Here is a 26,859-nt window from a genome sequence, read left to right on the forward strand (position 1 = left end):
GCCCGTAATCAGTTTGGCCGATCTCTATATGTCTACAGTAGAGTTGATACGAAATCTAACTCCATTGGACACGTTGACTTGTTCGAGTCTCATTAGTTTTGTAGTTTTGTAGAAGCTACGATTTTTTGGAAGAAATGGAGCCATTAAGAAATGTAGTGGGTCCACGTTTTTCCTCCCTCTCACTCCTCTACATTCTTCTTCCTCTTGTCCTTTCTCTCTCTTTCTACCGACGTTAATACCTCTCTCTCGACTCCCTCACCATCAGCAGATTCGAGCCATCATTGCCCGCCACCGGAGGAGTTTACTGCGACGATTCAGCTATTCAGCTTTCAGCTCTTAGCTCTCTTAGGATGTTACTATTTTCATTCTTTCTTTCAGATTTGTCATGATGAGACATCATCATCATGAGTTGTACCTTGTTTTGGTCTCATGGGCCATTTCAGCCTTTAGGAGACTTTAATATATCTTTCTTTCTTTCTCTCTCTCTATTTTCTCCTTCCTCTTTCCCCTTTTCTCTCTCGTCATTCTCTCTCCTCTCTCTACTTTTCTATTGCCCTCTCTTACTAGAGAATAGTCGAGACTCGAGGCTTGTAATTTTTTGGTTAATTCTGCGATTTTGATGTTGAACCAGGGCTATACATTATGAGTGTGCAGCAGGTGATGGTGAGACTACCCTCGATTGGACTGCCATCACGGAAGGCCTTCGCCCCGTCGTAGCTCCAACCAAAGGTCTGCCATGACTCTCTTTGCCTCGATTACGTTTGTGGGTTTTAAAAAAATGGCTCCTTTGTATGGGGTTTGTATTAGGGCTAGGGTTTCTGTATTCCATCAGCATTCACTGCCGATGTCTCTAGGTCCGTATAGTTTTCGCTTTTCTGTTTTTCCGAGACTGCCGATTAGGGTTCTAAGGGTGATTATGTTTATGGAAATTACGTAAGGTTCTCGGGACTGCCGGGATTAATTAGGGGTTTCGGTCTGTTTTGAGGGCCTCTTTCCTACCAAGTGTTCAAAAAAAATATTGCAGCATGCAACACCGAGTGCTGTTGCTGTCTGGCTTTAGAGCTCTGCTGTATGTAAGAAGATTTTCTCTATCTAATTATGAGGGTACAAGGGAAGCTATCACAAACTTTGGATCAAACCAGGGTGATTTGGAGCCCTTGAAGGGTCGTCTAAGTGCATCAGCTAAACAGCTGAGCAGTGGGGGGCTTCCAAGGAGTCTTCTGATGGGGCTTCCAGTATACCCTATCAGAGTGCAGCTGACCACGAAAGGAAAGGTAATTGGGAGAAGAAGAAATGAAACAATAACAAAGAAAAAAGCCGTGTGAAGAATTGGGCAAAGGAAGGGTGAGTGGACTCAGACAGCTCCCATCTCTTGGCAGTAACCGAGGGAGCCCAAAAAAACAGCTAACTGGCACAGATGGGAAAACGTGAGTGGACTGAGACAGCTCCCATCTCTTGGCAGCAACCTAGGGAGCAGGTAAAGCACCCCGAAAAACAGCTAACTGGCACAAATCGGAAAAGGGTGAGTGGACTGAGACGGCTCCCATCTCTCGGCAGCGTGAAGCACCCCGAAAAACAGCTAACCGGCACAAATGAGTGCCCAAGCCAAACAAAAATTGGGGAAGGGGAGCTACGCAATGGGAAAAATCAACAATGCTCTTAGCAAGACAGGCACTGGGATTCAAAATAGTGGCACACAAGAGGACGACCAGGGCGAAACTGAATCAGCACAGCTCTACGAGGGGGAAGAGGTGCAGGGGAGAAGTGGAATGGGGAACAAGGTTCAACATGCAAGGGGGCTAGTGCATGAAGGAAGAGAGAGGCGGGAGTGGGGGGGGGGGGGTAAGCCTAGTGGGGCGTGCAGTGACAGACTCAACCACGTGTCCACGAGATAAAAATATAAAGAGAGAGAGGGGAGAGAGAAGAGGGAATGGGGATCTTGCACAATACACCACAATGAGCGGGGAACAAGCCCCGCCCCCTTTCAGGAATTTATTCAGGAATAATCCACGGGCATGCTAGCCAGGATCAATACAATCAAGGAATACAAAACAAACAAATATGCCGATGTAGGATATTCAAGTCGATGTAGATGTCGATGTCGACGTACAAGATCTCTGATGTCGAGCACACCATGAGGATGACCCACAAGTAGCTCTCGCCGGGCTAATACCAAATCCAAATATCCAAATCTAAATCCAATGAATCCAAGTCCAATGAATCCAAATCCAAATCCAAGTCGAAGTCCAAGTTTAAGTCCAGATCCAAGTCGAAGTTTCATAACCAAGTTTCATGTTCATGTCCAAGCTTCATGCCCAACCTATATGTCCAAGTTCCATGTTTATGTCCAAGCTTCATGTTCCATGTCCAAGCTCTATGCCCAAGTTCTCCATGTCCAAGCTATATGTCGAAGTCCAAGATACACTCGCTCATCCCATGAGTAATCTCCACAACTCCTATAGCCTTGTCCATGAAGAAAACCATGGAAAAGCTCTTTCTCGCAAGAAAACTGATATATAACCTGTTTTAATGGTTTTTAGGCAATAAAAACATCCAAAAAGTAGTTTTTAGGGTTTTGGAATTTTCTGTCCGTACAGTTGTACAGATCCGTACAGTCGCACGGAAAATGGTGACGTGGCATTGCAATTGCTGGAGGCGCTCTGAAAAAAACTCCATGATTTGGTTCATAGATGATGATGAAGAAGATAATCTCCATGCTTGAACGAAGATGGCAATGCGATGAAGAGGTTCTTCTTCAACTTGATGCTCAAGAGAGGCTCATGCTTCTTTTATACTTGGGGAAGCCTTGCTTTTTGCCAAAATGTAATGCTTTTGCTTTGCTTTTGTCCTTTTATTAAATATTATTAATAATACCAAAGTTCTTGATGTATGCTTTTACAACTTCAAGGCCTTGCTTTTTGGCCGTAGAGCTGCTTTTTGAGAAAGCGGCTTTTAGCTTTTTGGTCTGGCTTAGTCTCCTCTTTCCAATGGTGCCCTTGGCTCGTGGTCAACCTTGTTTGACTTTTGACTTTTTCTTGTTTTTTGACCAATAATGGTGCTTTTTCTTATTCAATTCTTATGGACCTTGTCCCCATGTCTTCTTCCACTTGTCTGGTGTCCGGGCATGGATTTCATTATGTGAAATAGAGCTAGGAGGGCCAAATAGTTACATTCCCTCCCTCTTACATCGCAGTTGTTCTCAACTGCGGACTGCAAGTGTTCCAAGCACATCCATATGTTCCATGTATATCCGTGTGTTCCAAGCACATGAAGTACTTCCATATGTTTGAAGGTATTAGTCCCATTTGGTGAGCTTGTCATGTGCATCACAGATGCCATGGACATTTCTAGGGCTAGATCCAGAAGAGGCAAACAGATAAAGACTATGAACCAGTAGAACCAGGATGTAGGAGCTTCAGGTGTAGCATCTGAAGTGGACTTGGAGCAAAGCATGGATCAGATGGCTGTCGGCGCTGCAGGACAGTGGATGCTGGCTGCCAGAAGAGATGTCGGCTTACGTCAGCAGAGGGTGGGCAGCATGCGCATCAAAGACAAGGACCGGCAGCAGTCGGGCAGGGCTAAAAAGGCTTGTATGGACAAGGAACTGGCCGACCAGCAGTCGGCCAGCATAAAGTGTCCAAAGACTCATATAAAAAGGTCCACATGCTCATAGAATTAATCATTCTCTCCCACTAGGGGATTGGATCACTAGAGGTCCCATAGGGGACAGATTTTAGGGTTAGCCATCTTTTTATGAAGGCAGCCAAGGGCTGCAAAGATATGTACCTTTTTGTACCATAGTGTATACTGAATTTCGAGCAGTTCTCTCTCTCTCTCTCTCTCTACTCTCTCTCTACCTGCGTTTTTGCATCAGATGGTGCGTTTTGCATCAAAAGGTTTCCAAGAGTGTTTAGGGTTGAAAGAAGACTACCCAGAGCTTCCGCGTGTTACATTGGTATCAGAGCATCAGGCTCAGCAAAGCTAAACACTGATTCAGTCCCAGATGATGGTGTACAGGTCCAAGGTACAGGAAAGTACACGGATTCGAAGCCCAAGGCGGGAACACAGATCGGGAAGAACTCCCAGGAGGTTGGTTGGTGGTGTTCCACAGTGCCAGATGGGAATGGCAGTTTCGTGAGCCAGATAGGTTCTGAGGTAACGGTCCCAAGGGAGGTTGATCCTCCAAGGGTGATGTGAGAATGCCAGACTCAGTTCCAGGAACGAAGACCAAGACGGTGTTCAGAGTTAGGGCAGGAATGGATGGTGGACTAGAGGAAGACCAGATGCATAGATCTTCATCAGAGACAGAGTGGTTTGGAGAACAAACCGGATTTTCAGAGAAAAGGGTTTGCCAAGAATGGATGATGACAGAGGGACTTCGGGATAGGATTGGGATGATGACAGTCATCCAAGAGCAGGTTGGATTCCCGTCATCAAGTCTAGCAGAGGGGGATGTCATGTGCATCACAGATGCCATGGACATTTCCAGGGCTAGATCCAGAAGAGGCAAACAGATAAAGACTATGAACCAGTAGAACCAGGATGTAGGAGCTTCAGGTGTAGCATCTGAAGTGGACTTGGAGCAAAGCATGGATCAGATGGCTGTCAGCTGCAGGACAGTGGATGCTGGCTGCCAGAAGAGATGTCGGCTTACGTCAGCAGAGGGTGGGCAGCATGCGCATCAAAGACAAGGACCGGCAGCAGTCGGGCAGGGCTAAAAAGGCTTGTATGGACAAGGAACTGGCCGACCAGCAGTCGGCCAGCATAAAGTGTCCAAAGACTCATATAAAAAGGTCCACATGCTCATAGAATTAATCATTCTCTCCCACTAGGGGATTGGATCACTAGAGGTCCCATAGGGGACAGATTTTAGGGTTAGCCATCTTTTTATGAAGGCAGCCAAGGGCTGCAAAGATATGTACCTTTTTGTACCATAGTGTATACTGAATTTCCAGCACTTCTCTCTCTCTCTCTCTACTCTCTCTCTACCTGCGTTTTTGCATCAGATGGTGCGTTTTGCATCAGAAGGTTTCCAAGAGTGTTTAGGGCTGAAAGAAGACTACCCAGAGCTTCCGCGTGTTACAGAGCTTGTGCATCTGGTCTTTCCCATATATGTGGTGTCATCTGCTCAACTAGCAATATCTCAGTGCCTTTTCTTTGACCGATGTCCTTGTTCTTGATGGTACATCTTCATGGCTTGTCACATGTGTTAGATAAAATAAATGCATACTTATCTCCTGCAAAAACTAGACACAAGCTAGTCAACAAACAAGTATGCATCATTCGCGTCTACTGGGTATTCCAAGTACTGGCCAGGTAGTCTTGAGCCTAGTGGACTATCAATAATCACATGCCATAAATCCAAGCATTGTCCATACATCAAAAACAGCACACAAAGTCAAAGAAATTTAGACATACATCAGTATGCAATGCACAAGTAATGATCCTCCTGTTCATGGATTGTCCTGTCTGGTCTCATTGAAACCGTGCTGAGCCATCTGCCCACTAGGACCGCTTAGACTATCCTCAAGGCCATTTGGGCATTGGGACCACCCGAGAGTTCATCAATAGTCATCTGGGCCATCTGGTCGCATTGACCGTCCAACTATGAAATCCAAGTCATCTGGGCCATCTGGTCGCAATGACCGCCCGATTGCAAAATCCAATACAGTCATCTGGGCCATTTGGTCGCAATGACCGCCCGACTACGAAATCCAATACAGTCATCTGGGCCATCTGGTCGCAATGACCGCCCAACTGCGAAATCCAATACAATCATCTGGGCCATCTGGTCGCAATGATCGCCCGCCGACTGCAAAGTCCAATATATTTGGCATCATTGTTGTCCAATGGGTCATCTGGCATCGTTGCCTCCCATATACAAATCTTGCTCCTTGGGCTATCCGGCATTGTTGCCACCCAACTAGAGCATGTCTAAGTAACCATTACAAGTAAAATAACGATCAGTTCCAGTCCAATATATATACAGTGAAGAGAGATTGCTAAGCAAAGGGGTGGACTTCTGAAGGTCAAGGGTAGGCATTTCCTAGCCAAGAAAGGTCAAGAATTTTGTATTTGTTTTCAGATTTACATCATTCTAATAAAGCAAATACACCATCCGTGGTGGGGGCCCTACAGAGGGTAATTGGGACCCAATACTGTGTCCTCTCCATCTCCCCCTTCTCTCTCTATTTTTTGCACTTCTCCTTTCAAGTGTTGTGCGTTAAGTTCCGTCGCGAAAAGAGTGCTGAATTCTGAGTTTTGAAGTTACCGATCTTTCTCTGGAGCTTCCGCCCATTACAGTGGTATCAGAGCCTACTTCAAGGACAAAGATTCAGCAAAGAAAACCAAAAAATTTTTCTCGCTCGTGTGGTTGGTTTTTAGACGCCGGTGGACTACCCCTTTCGGAGTGACTCCTGTCCCTCGAAGGACGGTTGGTTTTTAGCCTCCAGAAGTCTCCCACACAGATAGTGGATGGTCAGATTGCGTTTCGGAAAGGAATTGCATTTTCCTGCTATGGCGAGCTTCGGCGACGAGAGAGACCCAGAACCATGGGACCAGAGTGCACCAGGCAGCCCACCCAGGGCACGAGGCTTGAGTGTCACAGACATGTTCCAGCAGATGATGCGAGCACTCGCAGAACAGACAGCCAAGTTGGATGAGCAGAAGGCGCGGATCTTGGCTCTGGAGGAGCGTACCCGCCCTCCAGCGTCGCGTTTTCCATCTCCTCCTCCCTCTCCTTCCGTATCCTAGATACCAGATCCTCGTCACAGGGTCCCTCTCGCGGGGTCACAGCCGCAGCCAAGCTCCTTGCTTGAGTTGCAGATGCGTGCATTGGAGATCCGACAACGAGAAGACAATGCCATGCGACGCGTGGAACACGAGCGTTACCTCAGAGCTTTGGACACCAGATTGACACCGGCGACGCCCTCGAATCATTTTCTCGAGAAAATGAATTCCAGTAAGTAATAATGGTAAACTCGATCCCACAACTCTTTATTCATGGTTACATCAATTTGAAGCTTACTTTGCCGCAGTGAGGAAAACAGATACTGACAAAGTGATCTTAGCTAGTTGGTACTTGGAAGGTGAGGCCATTCCTTGGTGGACTCAGTGGGCTCATGCCCACACTAGAGCAGGTATGGCAGCTTATGTGTGGGACGAGTTCGTCCGTGACCTTAAGCAACGGTTTCTACCGCCCCACTACCTTGAGCGACTCGAAGACGAGTTCAGGGGAGCGCGTCAGAACGCGCAACCAGTCCTTCAGTTTGCCAATAAAATTTCGATCTTATGTCTGCAATTAGGCTTATCTGATACGGACAAGAAAGGGCAGTTTTTGTATGGCCTGGACACGCAAATCCAATGGCAGGTGCGTATGTTTAGGCCAGCCACCTTTGAGGACGCACTCTCGCTTGCGCAGAGTGCAGAACTGAAACACAATGGCGGCAAGCCCAAGACTTCCCAGACGGCTTCTCCCAGGGCTAACACCTTGGGGGGCAAAAGCCAGAACCAGACGGGCTCTTTCCCAGGACAGAGCCCGGGAGCCTCTGGCTCCAAGAACTCGAACAATGCGTCTCAGCTTACTCCAGACCAAAAAGCGGAGGCAAGCAAGACAGGTGGCAAGTTGAGTGTTGAGGAGCTTTCTCAGTACAAGGAGGGTAGATGTTTCTTTTGTCATATAAAAGGACATACTTCTCGGGATTGTCCGAAGAAGCCTCCAAAGGCCGCCGCCGCCTCCACAACTTTTGTGGTGAGCTCAGCTCCCACACAGACCCCAGCGGCTAACCCTAGTTCTTCAAACCCTGGTGCTTCAGTTGGAGCAATTATTAGCCGGGAGCTCGAAGATAAGCAGAAGGGCGCCCATGACTAGGAGTATGAGCGCAACGAATTGCTCAAGTCCTTTGCTACATAGGTGGCCAGAGAGTCGTCGTCTTGTTTGACAGCGGCAGCACGGAGAATGTGGTCACGGAACAGGCTGCTAGGCGTGCCCGTTTTGAGCTGACTCCGGTGGACAAACAGGTTGAGGGTTTTAGCACAGGTATGACAACGAGCGTCAAGTATGAATCTGTTGGGTTAAAGGCTAAATGCCTCCCTTGTATTTGTATATAGCCTTTTATAAGGCTCAATGTATACTTTTAAAGTCTTGGCCAAGTTCACATTGAACTTGGCCTAGGACTATTTTTTTTTAAAGGCCCAAAGGCCACAACAATAAAAAGGGGTAAGTGGGCTTCTAAAGCACACAAGCATTACCCCAACTCCAAGAATCGTACGTTTTCTCTCTCTCTCTCTGATTTTCGAATCTCCACGCTCACCCTCATAGAGGCTCACGCTCCATTTCTCTTGCTCAAGGCTTCAAGCCATTGCATCCGGCCTTCATCTCGTGCACTCTTTCATCCCTACAACTGGTATCAGAGCATATTAGGGTTACAAAACAGAAAGTGCAGGTGGCTGGACAGCAGCAAAACAGGTGTTTTTTAGCAAGATTTGGCGCTTCTATCGCGAAGCCCCTTGCTTCCGGAGTACTTTAGGGTACCTACAGTGCCAAAACAGCCCTAAACAGGCTGAAATTAGGGCAAAAACAGGTTATGACAGCAAAAACACAGGTTTTTATTTGATGTTTTAACTTGAGGGAACGATTCCTCTTGCTTCCCACAACCCGAAAACACCGAAATTGCCGCAAACAGGTCGCCAAAACAGAGGTTTACAGCAAATTTCAGATTTGCGCAGGTTTTTATAAGCGTGCGGGGGATGCATTTACATTGAGGGAAATGCAAATTGACATAATTTATGCACAATTGACCAAATTTGCTCATGTATGACCATTTGTGGCTCAATTCCATGCAAACTTGATGCTACAAATTGGGGCTTTTCATGCTACATGCTTCTACAGGCTGTGAATTAGCCTTATGTATGTCTTTTGAGGGTAAAAACAACAAAATTTGTTGTTTTTAGGCACAAATCAACTTGCTGTAATTTTCTGCGCTGAAAATTCAGAATTGATTTTTGTGCCCAAACGGACCCGTTTTGCCTTAAATTGCTCCTGTGACCATTTAGAGCTGCAGTGCACACTTCTGTGAGGCTATACTCCAATTTTGGTGCATTTTTGCCCAAAATTTCAGATTGTTAGCCCTTTTGTGCAGCTATGGCGTCATCCTCCAACGTGAAGAATCTCTTTGAGATCCGGCGGTTTGAGGGTACAGGTTTTGACCTATGGAAGGAAAGGATTCAAGGAATCCTCTTCCTCAAGGATTGTGACAGGGCATTAGAGGCAGAGAAGCCAGGGGACATGTCTGAGGATGCATGGGCTACTTTGAACAAGAAGGCTATTACGTACATAAAGATGGCCGTTTCTGACGAGATCTTGGTTGATCTCAAAGGTCTTGTCACTGCTTTTGAGCTATGGGCAAAGTTAAAGGCAACGTATGAAAATACAACGCCGGTCAACCAAGTGCATTTGATGCGAAAACTTGTTGGCATGCAGCTGGATGAGTCCAAGAGCGCTGCAGAGCACTTGTCGTTGTTTACAGGTACTTTATCACAGTTACAGGATTCTGGCATGCCTCCCTTTGAGGATAAGCTGAAAGCTATCTTCTTGCTTATGACGTTACCTGATTCTTGGGAAACATTGGTGGTTTCGTTGTCTAACAACCCCAATCTGACCTTTGATGGTGTTAGGGGTTCAATCTTGAACGAGGAAATCAGGAGGAAAGCAAGTGGAGAGGGAGGCAGTGCAGCCAACATGGTTAGAGGCAGGACAGAGAAGAAGACTGCCTATGCACAGAGAGGTAAGAGTAAGAGTAAGGAAAGGGGAAATGCCAGCAAGGGCAAAAGTGATGTGACTTGCTATCAGTGTGGCAAGAAAGGTCACAAGAAACCTGATTGCAAGTTCTACAAAGCAGAATTGGAAAGAAGAAAGAATGGCGGAGACAAAAAGAAAGAGAAGAAGGAAGTCAAGGTAGATGCACAGGACAGCTCTAAGGACAAAGAGAAGGCCAATGTGGCCTCAAGTGTTGTTATTGAGGAACTGTCAGATGTAGAGGACATTCTATGTGCTACTTTGTCAGCTGATGATGTCCATGAGTTTGATGCCTCTCTCTATGTTCATACACATGATATGCAGATCACTAAAAGTGATCTCATTAATGCTTTGTTGACTGTGAACGATGCATTGTCTCAGACTTGGATTGTTGATTCCGGTGCCTCGTTTCATGTGACTCCTATTAAGGAGTGTTTTTCCACGTTTACTGCAGGCAGCCATGGCCATGTATACCTTGGAAACAATCATGCATGTTCCATTGAGGGTATTGGCACGGTGCATCTTTCTACGGATGGCACGAATGAGCTTGTGCTGCATGATGTTAGATATGTGCCGGGAATCAAGAAGAGTCTGCTTTCTGTTGGGCAGATGGATATGCATGGTTACAGCATCTTGTTTGAGAGAGGATCATGGAAAATGACTAAAGGCTCAAGGCTGATTGTGAAAGGCACAAAGAAAGGGACACTTTACTGCTTGCATGGCAAGGCCTTGTTGGGCAAGTTTATTGCCTTGGCTGAAATTAATTCCCATATGGAATTGTGGCATAAGAGGCTTGGCCATATGAGCCAAAAGGGCCTCACGAAGCTTTGTAACTTGAATAAGCTTGATGCTAAAGGCACAAAGCTTGAATTTTGTAATGAATGTCAATATGGCAAGCAAGTGAAGCGTTCTTATTACTCCGGTGTCTCTCGTAAGCCATGTGTGCTTGATCTTGTCCATTCTGATGTGTGTAGCATGCCCGCCAAGTCTATGGGGGGTGCAAATTATTTTGTCTCTTTTGTGGATGACCATTCTAGAAAAATTTGGGTTTCTTTGATTAAATCTAAGGATGAAGCCTTTGCTGCGTTTAAGCGCTTTCATGCATTTGTGACCACCCAAACAGGTAGAAAGCTGAAATGCTTGCGTACAGACAATGGGGGGGAGTTCACAAGTGCTGAATTTACGAGATTTTGTGAAAATTTAGGCATTAAGAGGGAGCTTACTGTTCCATACAGCCCCTCTTCTAATGGTGTGGCTGAAAGATACAATAGGACACTTTGTGAGAGGGTGAGATGCATGCTGTCCACAGCTAATCTCCCACATGGTTTTTGGGGAGAGGCTTTGAAAACTGCAGTACACATATGCAATCGATCCCCTCACATGTCTATCAAAGGTGACATCCCTGAAGAGGTTTGGTCTGGCAAACCTGCTTCATATGATCACTTACGCGTCTTTGGCTGTGAAGCTTTTGCACATATTAGACCTGAGTTGAGAAGTAAACTCGATGCCAAGTCCATTAAAGGCCTCTTCATGGGATATGGTGAAGAAGGCGAAATGGGTTACAGGATTTGGTTACCTTCACTCAGAAAGGTTGTACGCAGCCGGGATGTTGTGTTTAATGAGGCAAAGCTGCTTAAACACAATTGTGCCTCTCATGGTGACCATAAAAAGGTCAAATTTCAGCATGTACAGCCACCTATTAGGCCTCTTTTAGACCCTCAGGATGCACCACATATGACTGAAAATGTTGATGAGCCAGTGGTGTTTGAGCCAGATAATGTTGGACAGCAAAATGAGGCTCCTGAAGGGCTTGGACAGCAGCCTATCAATGCTGAAAATGGTGCTGAAATTGATGGACAGCAGCCCATACTTGATGATGGTGTTATCCCACCTGATGTAAACCCATTTCCGGATAATGTGGATCATTGGGTGAGGCGTTCTACTCGTCCAAGACGGAATGTGAGTAGATACGATCCCTCTTTGCATTACATTATGTTGACAGATGAGGGGGAGCCTCTTACTTACAAGGAGGCAAAGACATGTGAGCACAGCAGCAAGTGGGAGCTTGCTATGCAGGAAGAGGTTAAAGCTTTGCATGCTAATGATACTTGGGACTTGGTTGAATTGCCCAAAGGTAGGAAGGCCATTCCTAACAAATGGGTGTATAAAATCAAGACAGTTGATGCAAAACCCAAGTATAAAGCAAGGCTGGTTGCAAAGGGATATGCGCAAACAAAAGGCATAGACTTTCAGGAAGTGTTCTCTCCTGTTGTGAAGATGACCACTTTGCGTGTCTTGTTTGCCATAGCGGCTGTCCTTGATTTGGAATTAGACCAAATGGATGTACATACAGCTTTTTTGCATGGTGATGTTGAGGAAGAGCTTTATATGAAACAGCCCGAGGGTTTTGTGATTCCCGGAAAGGAACACATGGTATGTAAGCTCAATAGAAGCTTATACGGGCTGAAGCAAGCTTCTAAACAGTGGTACAAAAAGTTTGATGCGTTTATGCTCAAACATGGTTACAAAAGAAGCCATGCAGATCACTGTTTGTATACAAAACTTGATGAGGATGGCAGCCCTATCATTCTTGTGCTCTATGTCGATGATATGCTGATTGCTGGTAAGAAAAGAGGCACTGTTGATGCTCTTAAGCAACAGCTGAAATCTGCGTTTTCTATGAAAGACCTTGGGGCAGCAGAGCATGTTCTTGGAGTGAGAATTAGAAGGCAAAGAGACCAGCGCATATTGTATTTGTTGCAAGAAAAATACATTGAAAAGGTGCTGGACAGGTTTAACATGGCTGATGCAAAGCCACTTAGTGTGCCATTACAGCCACATGTGAAATTCTCCAAGGAAGATTGTCCCAAGTCTGACACGGCAACCAATGAGATGCAAAGTGTTCCTTATGCATCAGCTTGTGGTTCACTTATGTATGCTATGGTTGCTACTAGGCCTGACATAGCCCATGCAGTGGGAGTTGTGAGCCGTTTTATGGCTAATCTAGGCAAATTGCATTGGGATGCAATAAAGTCCATTATGAGGTACTTGAAAGGGACTAAAAACAAATGCCTCTGTTATGGTAAGGGTCCTTTGGAGTTGAAGGGATTTTGTGACTCTGACATGGCAGGTGATGTGGATACACGCAAATCCACAAGTGGTTGTGTGTTTACTCTTGCAGGAGGTGCCGTCTCATGGTGCTCTAGACTACAAATTATAGTTGCACTGTCTACTACAGAGGCTGAATATATTTCAGCCACTGAGGCTTCCAAGGAAGCCATATGGTTGGCACGTTTATGCAGGGAGTTTGGTTTGCCTGACAAGGCACCTATGCTTGGTTGTGATAGCCAGAGTGCCATATGTCTGGCAAAGAATGCCATGTTTCATGCGCGCACAAAGCATATTGATGTGCGTTATCACTTCATTCGAGAGGTGCTTGAGGATGGACTTCTCACTATGGTTAAAGTCCATACGTCACAAAACCCTGCAGATGCTCTCACTAAGTGCTTACCCAAAGCACAACATCAGCTATGCATACAGATGGTGGGAGTTACATAGCTGAAAGGCGCCATTTATGCCTTTAAGTGGGAGGTTGTTGGGTTAAAGGCTAAATGCCTCCCTTGTATTTGTATATAGCCTTTTATAAGGCTCAATGTATACTTTTAAAGTCTTGGCCAAGTTCACATTGAACTTGGCCTAGGACTATTTTTTTTTAAAGGCCCAAAGGCCACAACAATAAAAAAGGGTAAGTGGGCTTCTAAAGCACACAAGCATTACCCCAACTCCAAGAATCGTACGTTTTCTCTCTCTCTCTGATTTTCGAATCTCCACGCTCACCCTCATAGAGGCTCACGCTCCATTTCTCTTGCTCAAGGCTTCAAGCCATTGCATCCGGCCTTCATCTCGTGCACTCTTTCATCCCTACAGAATCTCTAGGTGCTAAGTTAGTGATTCAGGTCATAGAGTTTGTGCGCGACTTTATGGTTGCCCCTCTTGTAGGAGCAGACATAATTTTGGGTATCAAGTGGTTTCACAAGTTTCTTCTTGATGTCAAGTGGGACAAGCACACGTTCCAGATCAATCGGAATGTGTCAAACACACCAGTGACCATTAAGTGTGAGCCAGGTATTCCGAACTTTTCGCTCATAAGCCACTTGTTGCAGGCTAGGCGAGCAGTCAGGAAAGGCGCACAGTGTGCGATGATTTACATCCAGACAGCCCAGACGGTGGCCAGTGCTTTCGAGAAGTACTTGGTTCTCCATGAAAAGTTCCAGAGGATTTTTCTTCGGGACAGCCTCCCTCCCTAGCTCTCCCTGTCCAGACCGGAGGATCACAGGATTGACCTCCTCCCAGGCTCGGAACCCCCGAGCAAGTTTTCGTATCGCCTTTCTAAGGCAATGGAATCGGAGTTGGACCGCCAACTCCAAGAATTGTTGCAAGCTGGCTTCATGCGTCCCAGCGTGTCGCCATTTGCAGCACCGATCTTGTTTGTCAAGAAGAAAGATGGGTCTTCCCGGTTGTGTGTTGATTATCGTGCACTCAACAAGCTGACTATCAAGAATTGTTGCAAGCTGGCTTCATCCGCCCCAGCGTGTCGCCATTTGCAGCACCGATCTTGTTTGTCAAGAAGAAAGATGGGTCTTCCCGGTTGTGTGTCGATTATCGTGCACTCAACAAGCTGACTATCAAGAGCAGATTCTTGATGGCTCGAATTGACTATATTCTCGAGAGGCTAAATGGAGCAAAGGTGTTCTCAAAACTGGATTTAAAGAGTGGATACCACCAGGTACGGATTGTCGAGGGGGACATCCCCAAGACAGCCTTCCGTACAGAACGGGCCCACTATGAATTTGTGGTCATGCCATTTGGTTTGACGAACGTCCCAGCTACATTTAACCGCATGATGATGCGTATTTTCCGGGATTTGATTGGAAAGTGTGTTCATATTTCTGGACGATATACTCATATTTTCAGCTACAGTTGAGCAGCATGACATTGATGTGGAGAAAGTCCTTAAGTTGCTGGAAAGCAACGAGCTCTACGTCAATGAAAAGAAGTCAGAATTTTATCTGTTCCAGGTGCATTACTTAGGATATATAATTAGTGCTGAAGGCATTCGACTTGATCCGGCTAAAGTGGCCGAGATTGTTAACTGGGAAGTACCTCAGACGGCTTATGACATTAGATCATTTGTGGGTATATGCTTGGCATATTCCATCCGCATCGACAAGTTTTCAGATCTCTCGGCAGATCTCACCGATCTCTCGGTAGATCTCACCGATCTGCTAAAGGGAGTGAAAACAAGAAGGCAAAAGATACGAATGACTCCACGAGCGTTGGAGGCATTCCAGAACCTCAAGGTGGCTTTATCAGAAGTGCCTTGTTTAGCCCTTGTCTCGTGGGACGAACCATTTCAAGTGATCACCGATGTGAGTAACATCGCAATTGGAGGTGTATTGCAACAGAATGGTCATCCAGTAGCTTACATGTCTCGTAAGTTACTGCCCGCCGAAAAGAACTACTCAGTCTATGATTGTGAACTCCTAGCAGTTATACAGGCCTTGAAACATTGGAAACATTTCCTGTATGGCCGTGACTTCGAGGTTTGCACTGACCATCAGACATTGCGTTGGATTCAGACGATGCCAAGTGCACAGTGGAGTGATCGACAACACCCCTGGAGTCGGATATTCCAGCAGTTCGGTGGTATGATTGAGTACCTTCCAGGAAAGGCCAATCCAGTGGCCGATGCTTTAAGCAGGAAGGGACAAGTATCTACGATTCAGACCACTAGACTTGACCTTGTTGGTATAGGACTAGAGGACATGAAGCACGCGTACGCGGATTCCGAGGAATTCGGTACTCAGTGGAAACAGGCTTTGGATGCCACAAGACCATGCCATTTTCTGATACGCGATGGTTGGCTTTTCTACAAAGGCCGACTATGTGTCATGAAGTCATTCTGGGCAGCTCTTCTCCATGATGCCCATGACGCCATTACAAGTGGTCACAGGGGCATGAATTCGACTCTGGAGAAATTAGAACGGCAATACTATTGGCCAAAGATGAGGCGTGATGTGTTTACATATGTACAACGTTGTGACATTTGTCAAAAGGTGAAAGCTCCTCGTGGAAAGAAGATAGGGTTGTTACAGCCCTTGCCAATTCCTGAGGGTCCTTTCCAGGACATTTCGATGGACTTTGTCACAAATCTGCCTCCCAGTCCGAGTAAGCGTAATACGCAATGCTTAACTGTTGTTGATAGGTTTAGCAAATTTGTTATGCTTATTCCTTGCAGGGCCAATGTGACCGCCGAGGATGTTGCCCAGTTATTCATTCGGCATTGGTACCTGATTGGCGGGATTCCTAGAACCATAGTGTCAGACCGAGATGCCAAGTTTACCAGTCATTTTTGGAGGGCATTGTTTGATAATTTTGGTACTAAGCTGAGTTTTTCCAGTGCATTCCACCCACAGACAGACGGCCAGACAGAGAGATACAACCAGTTGGCCTTTGATGTGCTGAAGCGTTATGTCCACGATCAGCAAGGTAAGTGGGAATCGTTTTTGCCTTTAGTTCAAGCTGTTTTGAATGACTCTTTTTCTTCAGCTATTGGCAGGACTGCATATGAGGCAGCGTTTGGAAGACCTTTCCAGTCGTTAACCAGGACTTCGTCTTCAGTATCGGAGGCGAACAGAGTGACGGAGTCTTACCAGGAGATTTTAGAGTTAGTAAAGGACAGATTGGCTAACCTACACTCGACAGGCCAATAAAGACCGAAGGGATATGAAGTTTTCGGAAGGAGATTGGGTTTATCTTCGGATTATAAAGCAAAGACTGAAACAGGTGGGCAAGCGATGCCCAAAGTTGTCTTTCAAGAGCTTCGGACCTTTCCCCATCCGGAAAAAGATTAATGAGGTGTCTATGCAGTTAAAGCTACCTCCGAGTTGGACTATGCACGATGTATTTCATGTCAGTTGGTTAAAGCCATATGCAGGTCCACCACCCCCTTCAGAGGTCAAAGACGAAGCGGAACGAGACATTGTGGATGAAGCAGAAGTAATGGTTCCAGAACAGATCCTTCCGCATCGTTTCAAGCATGGCTCAGGCCGAAGACTACGACAGCTCCTTACGAAGTTTCAGGACCGAGGAACTCATGAAGCGGTATGGCTCGACAAAGAGTTCTTTGAAGACTATCCGGCGTTATTGACGGATTATTTGGAGGCTATGCAGCTTCCGTCAAGTTAAGGAGAAGGGGATGTCACGTGCATCCCGCACTTGGATGCCACGTAGACATTTCTGTATAGAAGGTGCAGGACCTGGGATGGTGAACTGGTCCCATGTGAGCCCAGTCCGGGACGAGTCATCCAGGGATCCATCTCAGTCGTCCGAGGTCAGGTGTGCATTGTCTTGCACACGAGTCCAAGGTCAGATGTGCACTGTCCTGCACATGAAACAGTGCCAGTCCGCGCTGTGAGTCTCCCTCTAGAATGATGTTAGTGGTTCTGTGTATCTGCTATGGTACCGGATGCCAGATCACTGAGTAGATTATGTTTAGGACAAGGGGCCAGCCCATAGGGCTACCCCGGATCTTAGTGTGGGCATGGGAATGGTGTAGAACCATCCCCATGTGGGCCAGTAAGGCCCAGGCTAGACCCACCAGCCATGGAAGGGCTGTAGGACAGCCCTAAGGCAAGAATAAGGCTATTTTCAGGAGGTTACAGCCTTCATAGGGCTGTAGGGCAAGTATGGGGCAGCCCATACAGGCTGCCCAGCCCATGGATTGTGGGCAAAGGCTATGCCCAGCCTTCTAGAAGCAAGCGCCTGCCTCCCCAGCTTGCTAGGGAAAATACGCAGCATTTATTAGGATTTTTTTGAGCATTTAATGCTGAATTTACTCAGTCGTGGGATTTGTCTACTGGCCGCTCTTATACTGGCCGACTACTGCTGCAGGGTAGTATAAATAGGAGAGGTCCACAATCCCATCATTCATCTTAGTATTCACCAAGAGCTCAAGCCAATCAAGGACTAGACAAGCCAAGGAGATTGCTAAGCAAAGGGGGGGACTTCTGAAGGTCAGGGGCAGGGATTTCCCAGCCAAGAAAGGTCAAGAATTCTGTATTTGTTTTCAGATTTACATCATTCTAATAAAGCAAATACACCATCCGTGGTGGGGGCCCTACAGAGGGTAATTGGGACCCAATACTGTGTCCTCTCCATCTCCCCCTTCTCTCTCTATTTTTTGCACTTCTCCTTTCAAGTGTTGTGCGTTAAGTTCCGTCGCGAAAAGAGTGCTGAATTTCTGAGCTTTGAAGTTACCGATCTTTCTCCGGAGCTTCCGCATATTACATCAATGACTCAATCCTTGATGAAATCTGTAAACATTTGAGCCCTTCTTTGCTCGTGTTCTCTTTTGGTTCTCTAAGAAATAAATTCTTCATCTCTGAGAGGTCGTCTGATCTGCTGAAAGTCATGGTACTCTTCTGATGTCATGGCCACGGTTCCCATCAAGAATTTGTGTAACAACCTCATGGTTGTTCCGTTCATGAGGCCCATGGTCTTGCAGGGCCAATGGAGAATCAAAAACAGCACTCCAGTAAATGCTTTCCTGCCGAAGGGAATTGGCATGAGAAAAGGAAGGTTGCCCAATGAGCATGCGAAAGGACCTGTTTCCAATCGCAAAATAAGTGAAGTGGCAAAAGGGCAGCTCGGGATAGAACCTACAAATCTGCCCAAAATGACCTCCCAGTGATCAGTGATTTATGCACCATGTCCAGAAGTGCGTAAGGCCGTGCACATGGTTGCAAGCATATGCTGCGTCTGACGAAAAAAGGTGAGTAGGAGAGGAATTTTCCTTGCCAAGACATGATGCACAATATTCAGCACATTCAATCCGCCATGCATCCTCGGGGAACAAACTTTTGCCATCCGCATAAGTCTTAAAGCTTTAGCACAGAAGACTTTGTTTTCCATAACAGCTCCATAGCTTGAGACATGAAAGCAGAAGTGTCCTGAGAGGTCCAATGTATCAAAGGAAATTTTGTGCTTATTGGGAGGTTCTAGTGAAGCAGGTTTTGGATCACTGCACTTTGCTTCTTTATGGCTTGCTTCTTCACATTCTCAAGACTTTTAATTTGGTCTTCATTAGAGAGCGTTAAAGCCAATGTAACGCCATGATGTGGAGAAACCTGCTGTAAAAATCCCACTCCAACATGCACTTCAGTTGGTCATTCAAGGACCTGCCCAAGCTAGGCTCAAGAGCTCCACCCTAGCCACTCGTAATTGCCATCCTCCCGCACTCGTTGTTACACTGAGGAAGTTTTTCTAATCCAATAGGTGGTGCAACCTCTATCACAAAGATCGTGTGGGATATCCATGGAAGACAATCACATTGGTAGCCTAATCACTCAAGCAAGAGGAAGAGAAGAAGCAAGAGATAAGAATAAGAGGACAAGTGATTAGCACTAATCATTCCCAAACCCTAACCCTAATCACACCACACATGTTAGATTAGAGTTAGTAGCCTAATCACTCAAGCAAGAGGAATAGAAGAAGCAAGGGGAGAGAGAAAAGGGAATGGGGATCTTGCACAATACACCACATTAAGCGGGGAACAGGCCTCGCCCCCTTTCAGGAATTTATTGAGGAATAATCCACGGGCACGTTGGCCAGGATCGATACAATCAATGAATACAAAACAAACAAATATGCCGATGTAGGATATCCAAGTCGATGTCAATGTTGACGTACAAGATCTGTGATGTTGAGCACACCACGGGGATGACCCACAAGTATCTCTCACTGGGCTAATACCAAATCCAAATATCCAAATCTAAATCCAATGAATCTGTAACACGCGGAAGCTCTGGGGGTCTTCTTTTAGCCCTAAACACCACTGGCAACATGCTGATGCAAAACGCAGACATGAAGAGAGAGTAGAGAGAGAGAGATATGCTGGAAATTCAGTATATTAATATGGTACAAAAAGATACCTAATCTACAGCCCTAGGCTGTCTTCATAACAAAAGGTGAACATTACCAAAATCTGGTCCCTACTTGGACCCTAAGGACCCATCCCCATAAAGGAATGAATGACTTGAATGAAGAGCTACGCTTGCTATTTATAGTTCTTCTGGAATATTGCATGAGCTGGCCGACTGCTGTCGGACCAGCCGACTGATGCTTGGATTCCTCTTTTGCTGGTCGGGCTGCGCCACACAATGTACTGGACCGCCTTCTTGCAGCCGACCTCCTCTGGTACAGCCGACAGGCTGTGATCTTCAGCTTATGTCATCTGTGTGCAGCCGACAGGCTTTTCCTCTTGCTCTCCAAGCCTTGCTCTAGTCCATATTGCCCATAGCACTCTGTGCTCCAATCTCTGATTCTATCTGGTTCATACTCTTTATCTGGTGCCTCTTCTAGACCAGCATTTGAGAATGTCCATGTAACGCGGGGAAGCTCTGGGTAGTCTTCTTTCAGCCCTAAACACTCTTGGAAACCTTCTGATGCAAAAACGCAGGTAGAGAGAGAGTAGAGAGAGAGAGTGAGAAGTGCTGGAATTTCAGTATATCTATTGTACAAAAAGGGTACATGTCTTTGCAGCCCTTGGCTGCCTTCATAAAAAGGTGATTAAACCTAAATTCTGTCCCCTTTGGGACCTCTAGTGACCCAATCCCCTAGTGGGAGAGAATGCTTACAATGAGGAGCACCCTTGGCCTTTTATACCTGCTCTTGGACTTCTAGGACTGCTGGGAAACTGGCCGACTGCTGGTCGGCCAGTCATAAATGAGTTAAATGTTATTTATATCAGCCGACTGGTCCTTTTTGGTGCTGCCCGATTGCTGGTCATTGTCATTGATGCGCTTGCTGCCCACCATTCCTGCTGACGTCAGCCGACAGCCAACATCCCCTTTTCCTTGCAGTCGACAGCCCTTCTGATCCATCTTTGCTCCAAGTCCATCTTCTACTGGTTCATAGTCTTTATCTGCTTGCCCCTTCTGGATTTAGTCTTGAGAAGGTCCATGGCATTGCTGATGCACATGACATCCCCCTCTGCTAAACTTGATGACGGGAATCCAACCTGCTCTTGGATGACTGTCATCATCCCAATCCTGTTCCGAAGTCCCTCTGTCATCATCCATCCCTGGCAAACCTTTTTCTCTGAAAATCCGATCTGTTCTCCAAACCACTCTGTCTCTGATGAAGATCTATGCATCTGGTCTTCCTCTAGTCCACAATCCATTCCTGCCCTGGCTCTGAACACCGTCTTGGTCTTCGTTCCTGGAACTGAGTCTGGCACTCTCACATCACCCTTGGAGGATCAACCTCCCTTGGGACCGTCCCCTTAGAACCCATCTCGCTCACGGAACTGCCATCCCCATCTGGCACTGTGGAACACCACCAACAAACCTCCTGGGAGTTCTTCCCGATCTGTGTTCCCGCCTTGGGCTTCGAATCCGTGTACTTTCCTGTACCTTGGACCTGTACACCATCATATGGGACTGAATCAGTGTTTAGCTTGGCTGAGCCTGATGCTCTGATACCAATGTAACGCGCGGAAGCTCTGGGTAGTCTTCTTTCAGCCCTAAACACTCTTGGAAACCTTCTGATGCAAAAACGCACCATCTGATGCAAAAACGCAGGTAGAGAGAGAGTAGAGAGAGAGAGTGAGAAGTGCTGGAATTTCAGTATATCTATTGTACAAAAAGGGTACATGTCTTTGCAGCCCTTGGCTGCCTTCATAAAAAGGTGATTAAACCTAAATTCTGTCCCCTTTGGGACCTCTAGTGACCCAATCCCCTAGTGGGAGAGAATGCTTACAATGAGGAGCACCCTTGGCCTTTTATACCTGCTCTTGGACTTCTAGGACTGCTGGGAAACTGGCCGACTGCTGGTCGGCCAGTCATAAATGAGTTAAATGTCATTTATATCAGCCGACTGGTCCTTTTTGGTGCTACCCGACTGCTGGTCATTGTCATTGATGCGCCTGCTGCCCACCATTCCTGCTGACGTCAGCCGACAGCCAACATCCCCTTTTCCTTGCAGCCGACAGCCCTTCTGATCCATCTTTGCTCCAAGTCCATCTTCTACTGGTTCATAGTCTTTATCTGCTTGCCCCTTCTGGATTTAGTCTTGAGAAGGTCCATGGCATTGCTGATGCACATGACAGTCCATGGCATCTTTCATGCACATGACAGAATCCAAGTCCAATGAATACAAATCCAAGTCGAAGTCCAGATCCAAGTCCAAGTTCCATGTTCATGTCCAATCTATATGTCCAAGTTCCATGTTTATATCCAAGCTTCATGTTCCACGTCCAAGCTCTATGTCCAAGTTCTCCATGTCCGAGCTATATGTCCAAGTCCAAGAAACACTCGCTCATCCCATGAGTATTTTTCACAACTCCTATAGCGTTGTCCATGAAGAAAACCATGGAAAAGCTCTTTCTCCCAAGAAAACTGATATAAAACGTGTTTTAATGGTTTTTGGGCGATAAAAACATCCAAAAAGCAGTTTTTAGGGTTTTTTGAGCAGTTTTTGGAATTTTGGAATTTTATGTACGTATAGTCGCACGGAAAATGGTGACGTGGCATTACAGTTGCTGGAGGCGCTCTAAAATCAGCAGGTAGCAATGAAAAACTCCATGATTTGGTTCATAGATGATGATGAAGAAGATAATCTCCATGCTTGAATGAAGATGGCAACGCAATGAAGAGGTTCTTCTTCAACTTGATGCTCAAGAGAGGCTCATGCTTCTTTTATACTTGGGGAAGCCTTGCTTTTTGCCAAAATGTAATGCTTTTGCTTTGCTTTTGTCTTTTTATTAAATATTATTAATAATACCAAAGTTCTTGATTTGTGCTTTTACAACTTCAGGCCCTTGCTTTTTGGCCTTAGAGTTGCTTTTTGAGAAAGCGGCTTTTAGCTTTTTGGTCTGGCTTAGTCTCCTCTTTCCAATGGTGCCCTTGGCTCGTGGTCAACCCTGTTTGACTTTTTGCTTTTTCTTGCTTTTTGACCAAGAATGGTGTTTTTTCTTAATCAATTCTTATGGACCTTGTCCCCATGTCTTTTTCCACATGTCTGGTGTCTGGGCATGGATTTTATTATGTGAAATAGAGCTAGGAGGGCCAAATAGTTACATGAGGGATTGTCGTGTGCATGTTGGGGGAAAGCTCCAGCTTGCGACCTTCATATGCATATGCCTTGCGAACTTGTCGATGACAAACCCTAGGGAGAGGTCCATAGAGCAATGACCGTACAGGAGCATAATCACATTTGCACCAACCTTGTCCAAAGGACTCAAGTATCAAAGGACTGTGTCAATCGAAACATGGGGCAGAAACCTGAGGGATAAGCAGCTAGAGCAGTAACAATGCTAAGCAAAATGTCTCTCAGCAGTATGTGCAGCTTTCAGCAAATTTATGGACAACTAGGAGGTCTCGTGATGGGCATTGGGCACGTAACTTTTTTTTTTGGGAGTCCAAGAGGTTAGTATGGAAGGGCATAACTTGTATGTACAGAGATATACTGCCAGAGAAACTTCATTCTTTTTGACCTGAGCGGCTAGTTGGGTAGCTGGGTTGAGGATCGCGTGTTTGAGGTCCAGTTTTGTTCACGGTTTCCAAGGCTTCTTTTGATGCCCCTGCTGTAACTTGCTCCTTGCTTCCTGTTTGTGGGCTATTGGTTGTTTTGGGTATTGAGTGCATGGGTTGTCAGAGAGGTCAGCCCATCCTTGTGATAACAGGAGCCTGTTTAAGATGATCAGCTACTGCTAAAGTAATGACAAGCTGTTCTTTCTCATGGTATTTACATCTGATGTCTAAGCTGCATGTTCTGTAATGTTAACAAAGTTCTGAACCTTTGTTACGTTTTTAACAAAGAGTTGTAACTTGTTTTTTTGCTAGATGTCATCGCTGTTTGTGGGGAACCTTTCATCCCATGTCCGGCATCGGGAACTTGAGAATGCATTCAGGAGGTTTGGCAGAAGCAATCTAGAACTGAAAAATGGCTTCGGCTTTGTTGTTTATGAGGAGCATCGTGATGCTGAGAGAGCACTAAAAGCCTTGCATGGGAGGTCAATATGTGGGGAACAACCCTACATATCCTGGGCCAAAAGACATCGACCTTTTCAAAGAGTTTCTGACAAGGGAAATTCTGTGGGGAGGGCTTCCTGGGATAAGTATCAGAGCCAAGTTAACAGGAGGCCGACATCTTTGGAGTCAGAGGGAGGGTCGGACGATGACAGGAGAGAAGCTAAGCTTCTGGATGAGGTGAAGGATGGTTCAAGGGCCAGTGAAACGAGGGAAGACATGGCGACAAGTATTGCGAGAGAAGAGGAGTGGAAAGATCCAGGATTGGAAGAATCGTTGTTTGAGGAAGAGCCAAAGGACGTGGATCCATTAGACAATGGTCGTTGGGACCCCCATATGGAGGGTTCTCTCGAGCACATAATGGGTGAGGGTGTTAGGGAGGATGAGGACGACCCTTTGGATGGCAAAGATAGGAAGGACACCAGAGGCAGCGTACATGAGAAGGCTCAAGGATCTCCTGAGGATAAGCACCATGAGCAGTCTTCACGTGGATATCGCAACTCATTTGATCAGTATAAAAGAGGCCGTGATGCTGCCATAGGAAGACCTCAGGAAAGATGCTACAACTGCGGTCAACTAGGTCATGTAAAGTGGCAATGCCGATCAAGGCCGAGACTGAATAACATGCTCCCAAGGGATGGTGGTTATGACGGAAGGAGAAATGAATTCAGGTACTTTCGTGGTGGTGGGGGCTTCAGAGGCATGGGTGGTGGTCGGTTTAGAGGCACGGATGGCTCCAGAAGAGTGTTCAATAGAGACATGGAAGCAAGCTATGCAAGGAGTCATCTGAGAAAACGTGACTCTACAGTTGATAGAAGACATTACGATCCAGTAGACACCAAATCTCACGAAAAGAGCAGACGGAGGCGTCACAGGTCTGAGAGTCCGAAGGACTCTTCGAGCAGAGGGAGGAGCAAGAGAAGACATAAACATAAAAAGTCTAATAAGAAGTCGTCACGCTCCACAAGGAAGCGGCGAAGGTCATCTTCAGATTCACTATCCCTCTCACGGAGTCCCGGGTCTTCTTCCAGCTCTCCCTCAGGATCACGATCTCACTCACGATCGGGTTCTTGGTCTCGTTCAATAGCTTCAAGGTCGCAGTCCTCCAAGTCCCACTTGCAGTCGTCAAGCTCTGTCTCTCATTCTCGGTCATCTCGATCTCAGCCATCAAGGTCCCGTTCACGATCTGCCAGCTCTCTGTCCGGATCACGCTCAGGAAGTTCGCCTTCTAGGAGATCCCAAACCAAGTCTGAGTCCCGGTCATCACAATTACACTCACCAGGGTTGCATGATGTTCCCTCTCAGTCTCTCAAGTCAGTGGAGGCTGGTTCACCTTGCAGTAACTCCAAGGGAGGATCAAGGTCTCCAAAACATGAAACTGACAGGGAAGTGGCTATCTCATACAAGCCTGCAATGGGATTAGGACTGCAAGAAAAGCAGGTCAGTGGAAGAGTCACCGATGAAGACATGCAGGAAAAAGACGGGAGTAAATACTCATCAGAGGGTCGGGATTCCGACCAGGGATATGCAAAGAGGAAAGATAGAAGACATCTAGGGTCAAGAGAGGCCAAGAAGCAGAAATACAACTTGACTGGCACTGAAGGGCCTCATTATGAAAGCGGATTACAATCAAATGGTCGGAAACATGGTTCGAAAAGCATCAAATCCAGTGCTGCTGAGCCTTCTGTTCATCATTCCACTACTGTGAATGAACACCACTCAAGGGATTCAAAAGGTGCAGGAGAAGCGAGTCTCAAGGGCTCAGAACCAGTCCATCCTGGTCAGGTTTTGGACACGAAATGCAGCATTTATGTGGCCATCATGAAAGAGGGACATAGAGGAGCTGGTGTGCATGATGGTGGTCAAGAGTTGGCTTCTGAGAGTTTTGGTGCAGCTCGGTTATGGCCTTGGGAGGCGATGCTATATCGGCGGCTTAAAAGGGGACCGATTTCTACTGCAAATTATGAGAAAAGGAAGGCACAGAATGAAGAGTTCGGTATCAAGGACACGTTTGTGAGGAGCAGTAGTGGATGGTTGGAGAAACGCTCTGAGTAGTGGTGCAAGAAGTTGTGTGGATATGCTCTGTCAAGTAGATGTGCCCTAAACAAACCCTTGTAACAATTTCCAGAAGTCTCAAAAGCACAGTTTTCACAGCAGTGCGGCTACAGTGTGTGCTGCTCCATTCCATTCCATCCCCCCCCCCCCCCCCCCCCCGCCCCCCAACCTTACCTTTCCCTTCTGTGCAGGTTTCCTGAAGTGTCAAAATCACAGTTTTCACAGCAGTGCAGTTACACTGTGTGCTGCCCCCCCTGTGCACCCCACCCTTACCTTTCCCTTCTGTGCAGGCCCTGATTTACACATGAAGTGTTATCTTACTTGCTGGTGATGGAAGATTGCTAGTCTTGTGTTTGGCATGGCTAACCTTATACGGCCAGACCTGGTTGTAGAAGCTTCTTTGGCTTGAATTATTCAAGCTGGCTAACCAATGCATGTAATTTTTGTTGAAGATTCTGGACTTGAATGAAACCTCCCCTTTTCCACTATGAAGCATTTTTTCTTTGATTTTATTACGCAACATTCCCAGTTGGCCCAGGACTCTCCCAAGGAGTGGTGCTTTTTTTCTTTCCAGAAAGAACGAAGGTGCTTTTAAAAAAAGTCCCCCAAAAAAGAGATCCCTTCCTTAGTACATATGAGAAAGTGTAAAAGTCTAGAAAGAAAAGGTTTCTCTCCATAGCTGGCAGTTCATGGAGGGGCAAAAGAGCGTAAGTAGTGGTCTGTACTGCCAAGTGATCCCATCCTTGCCTCTGGACAAGAAAGGCCTCTTGAATGGTACCAGGGAGGTGCTCATGACTATAAACCATGTTACCACTCATAAAACAGTTGGAATCCCAATCGTGCGACATCCTCAGAGTGGGGAGCTGGGCTAGCCTTCATCCTTCAAGCACCTGCCCCCTTGGTGTCGGTGGTGCTTGA

General features: G+C 46.3%; 1 protein-coding gene across 1 annotated transcript; it reads left to right on the plus strand.

The window, feature by feature from the left end:
* The first annotated feature begins 581 nt into the window (after positions 1–581).
* On the plus strand, positions 582–26,392 carry LOC147631978 (uncharacterized). The gene is made up of 2 exons (XM_086808514.1): positions 582–729; positions 23,701–26,392. Exon 2 carries the CDS (start codon positions 23,701–23,703, stop codon positions 25,939–25,941), a length of 2,241 nt encoding a protein of 746 aa, XP_086664640.1. The 5' UTR covers positions 582–729; the 3' UTR covers positions 25,942–26,392.
* Positions 26,393–26,859: the final 467 nt, after the last annotated feature.

This window comes from Cibotium barometz, chromosome 14, assembly GCF_041138505.1.
Source record: "Cibotium barometz isolate CiBa-2024 chromosome 14, ASM4113850v1, whole genome shotgun sequence".
NCBI classification, from domain to species: Eukaryota; Viridiplantae; Streptophyta; class Polypodiopsida; order Cyatheales; family Cibotiaceae; genus Cibotium; species Cibotium barometz.

Coding starts and splice junctions, on each gene's coding strand:
- LOC147631978 (XM_086808514.1), top strand. CDS start 23,701: ATGTCATCGCTGTTTGTGGGGAACCTTTCATCCCATGTCCGGCATCGG.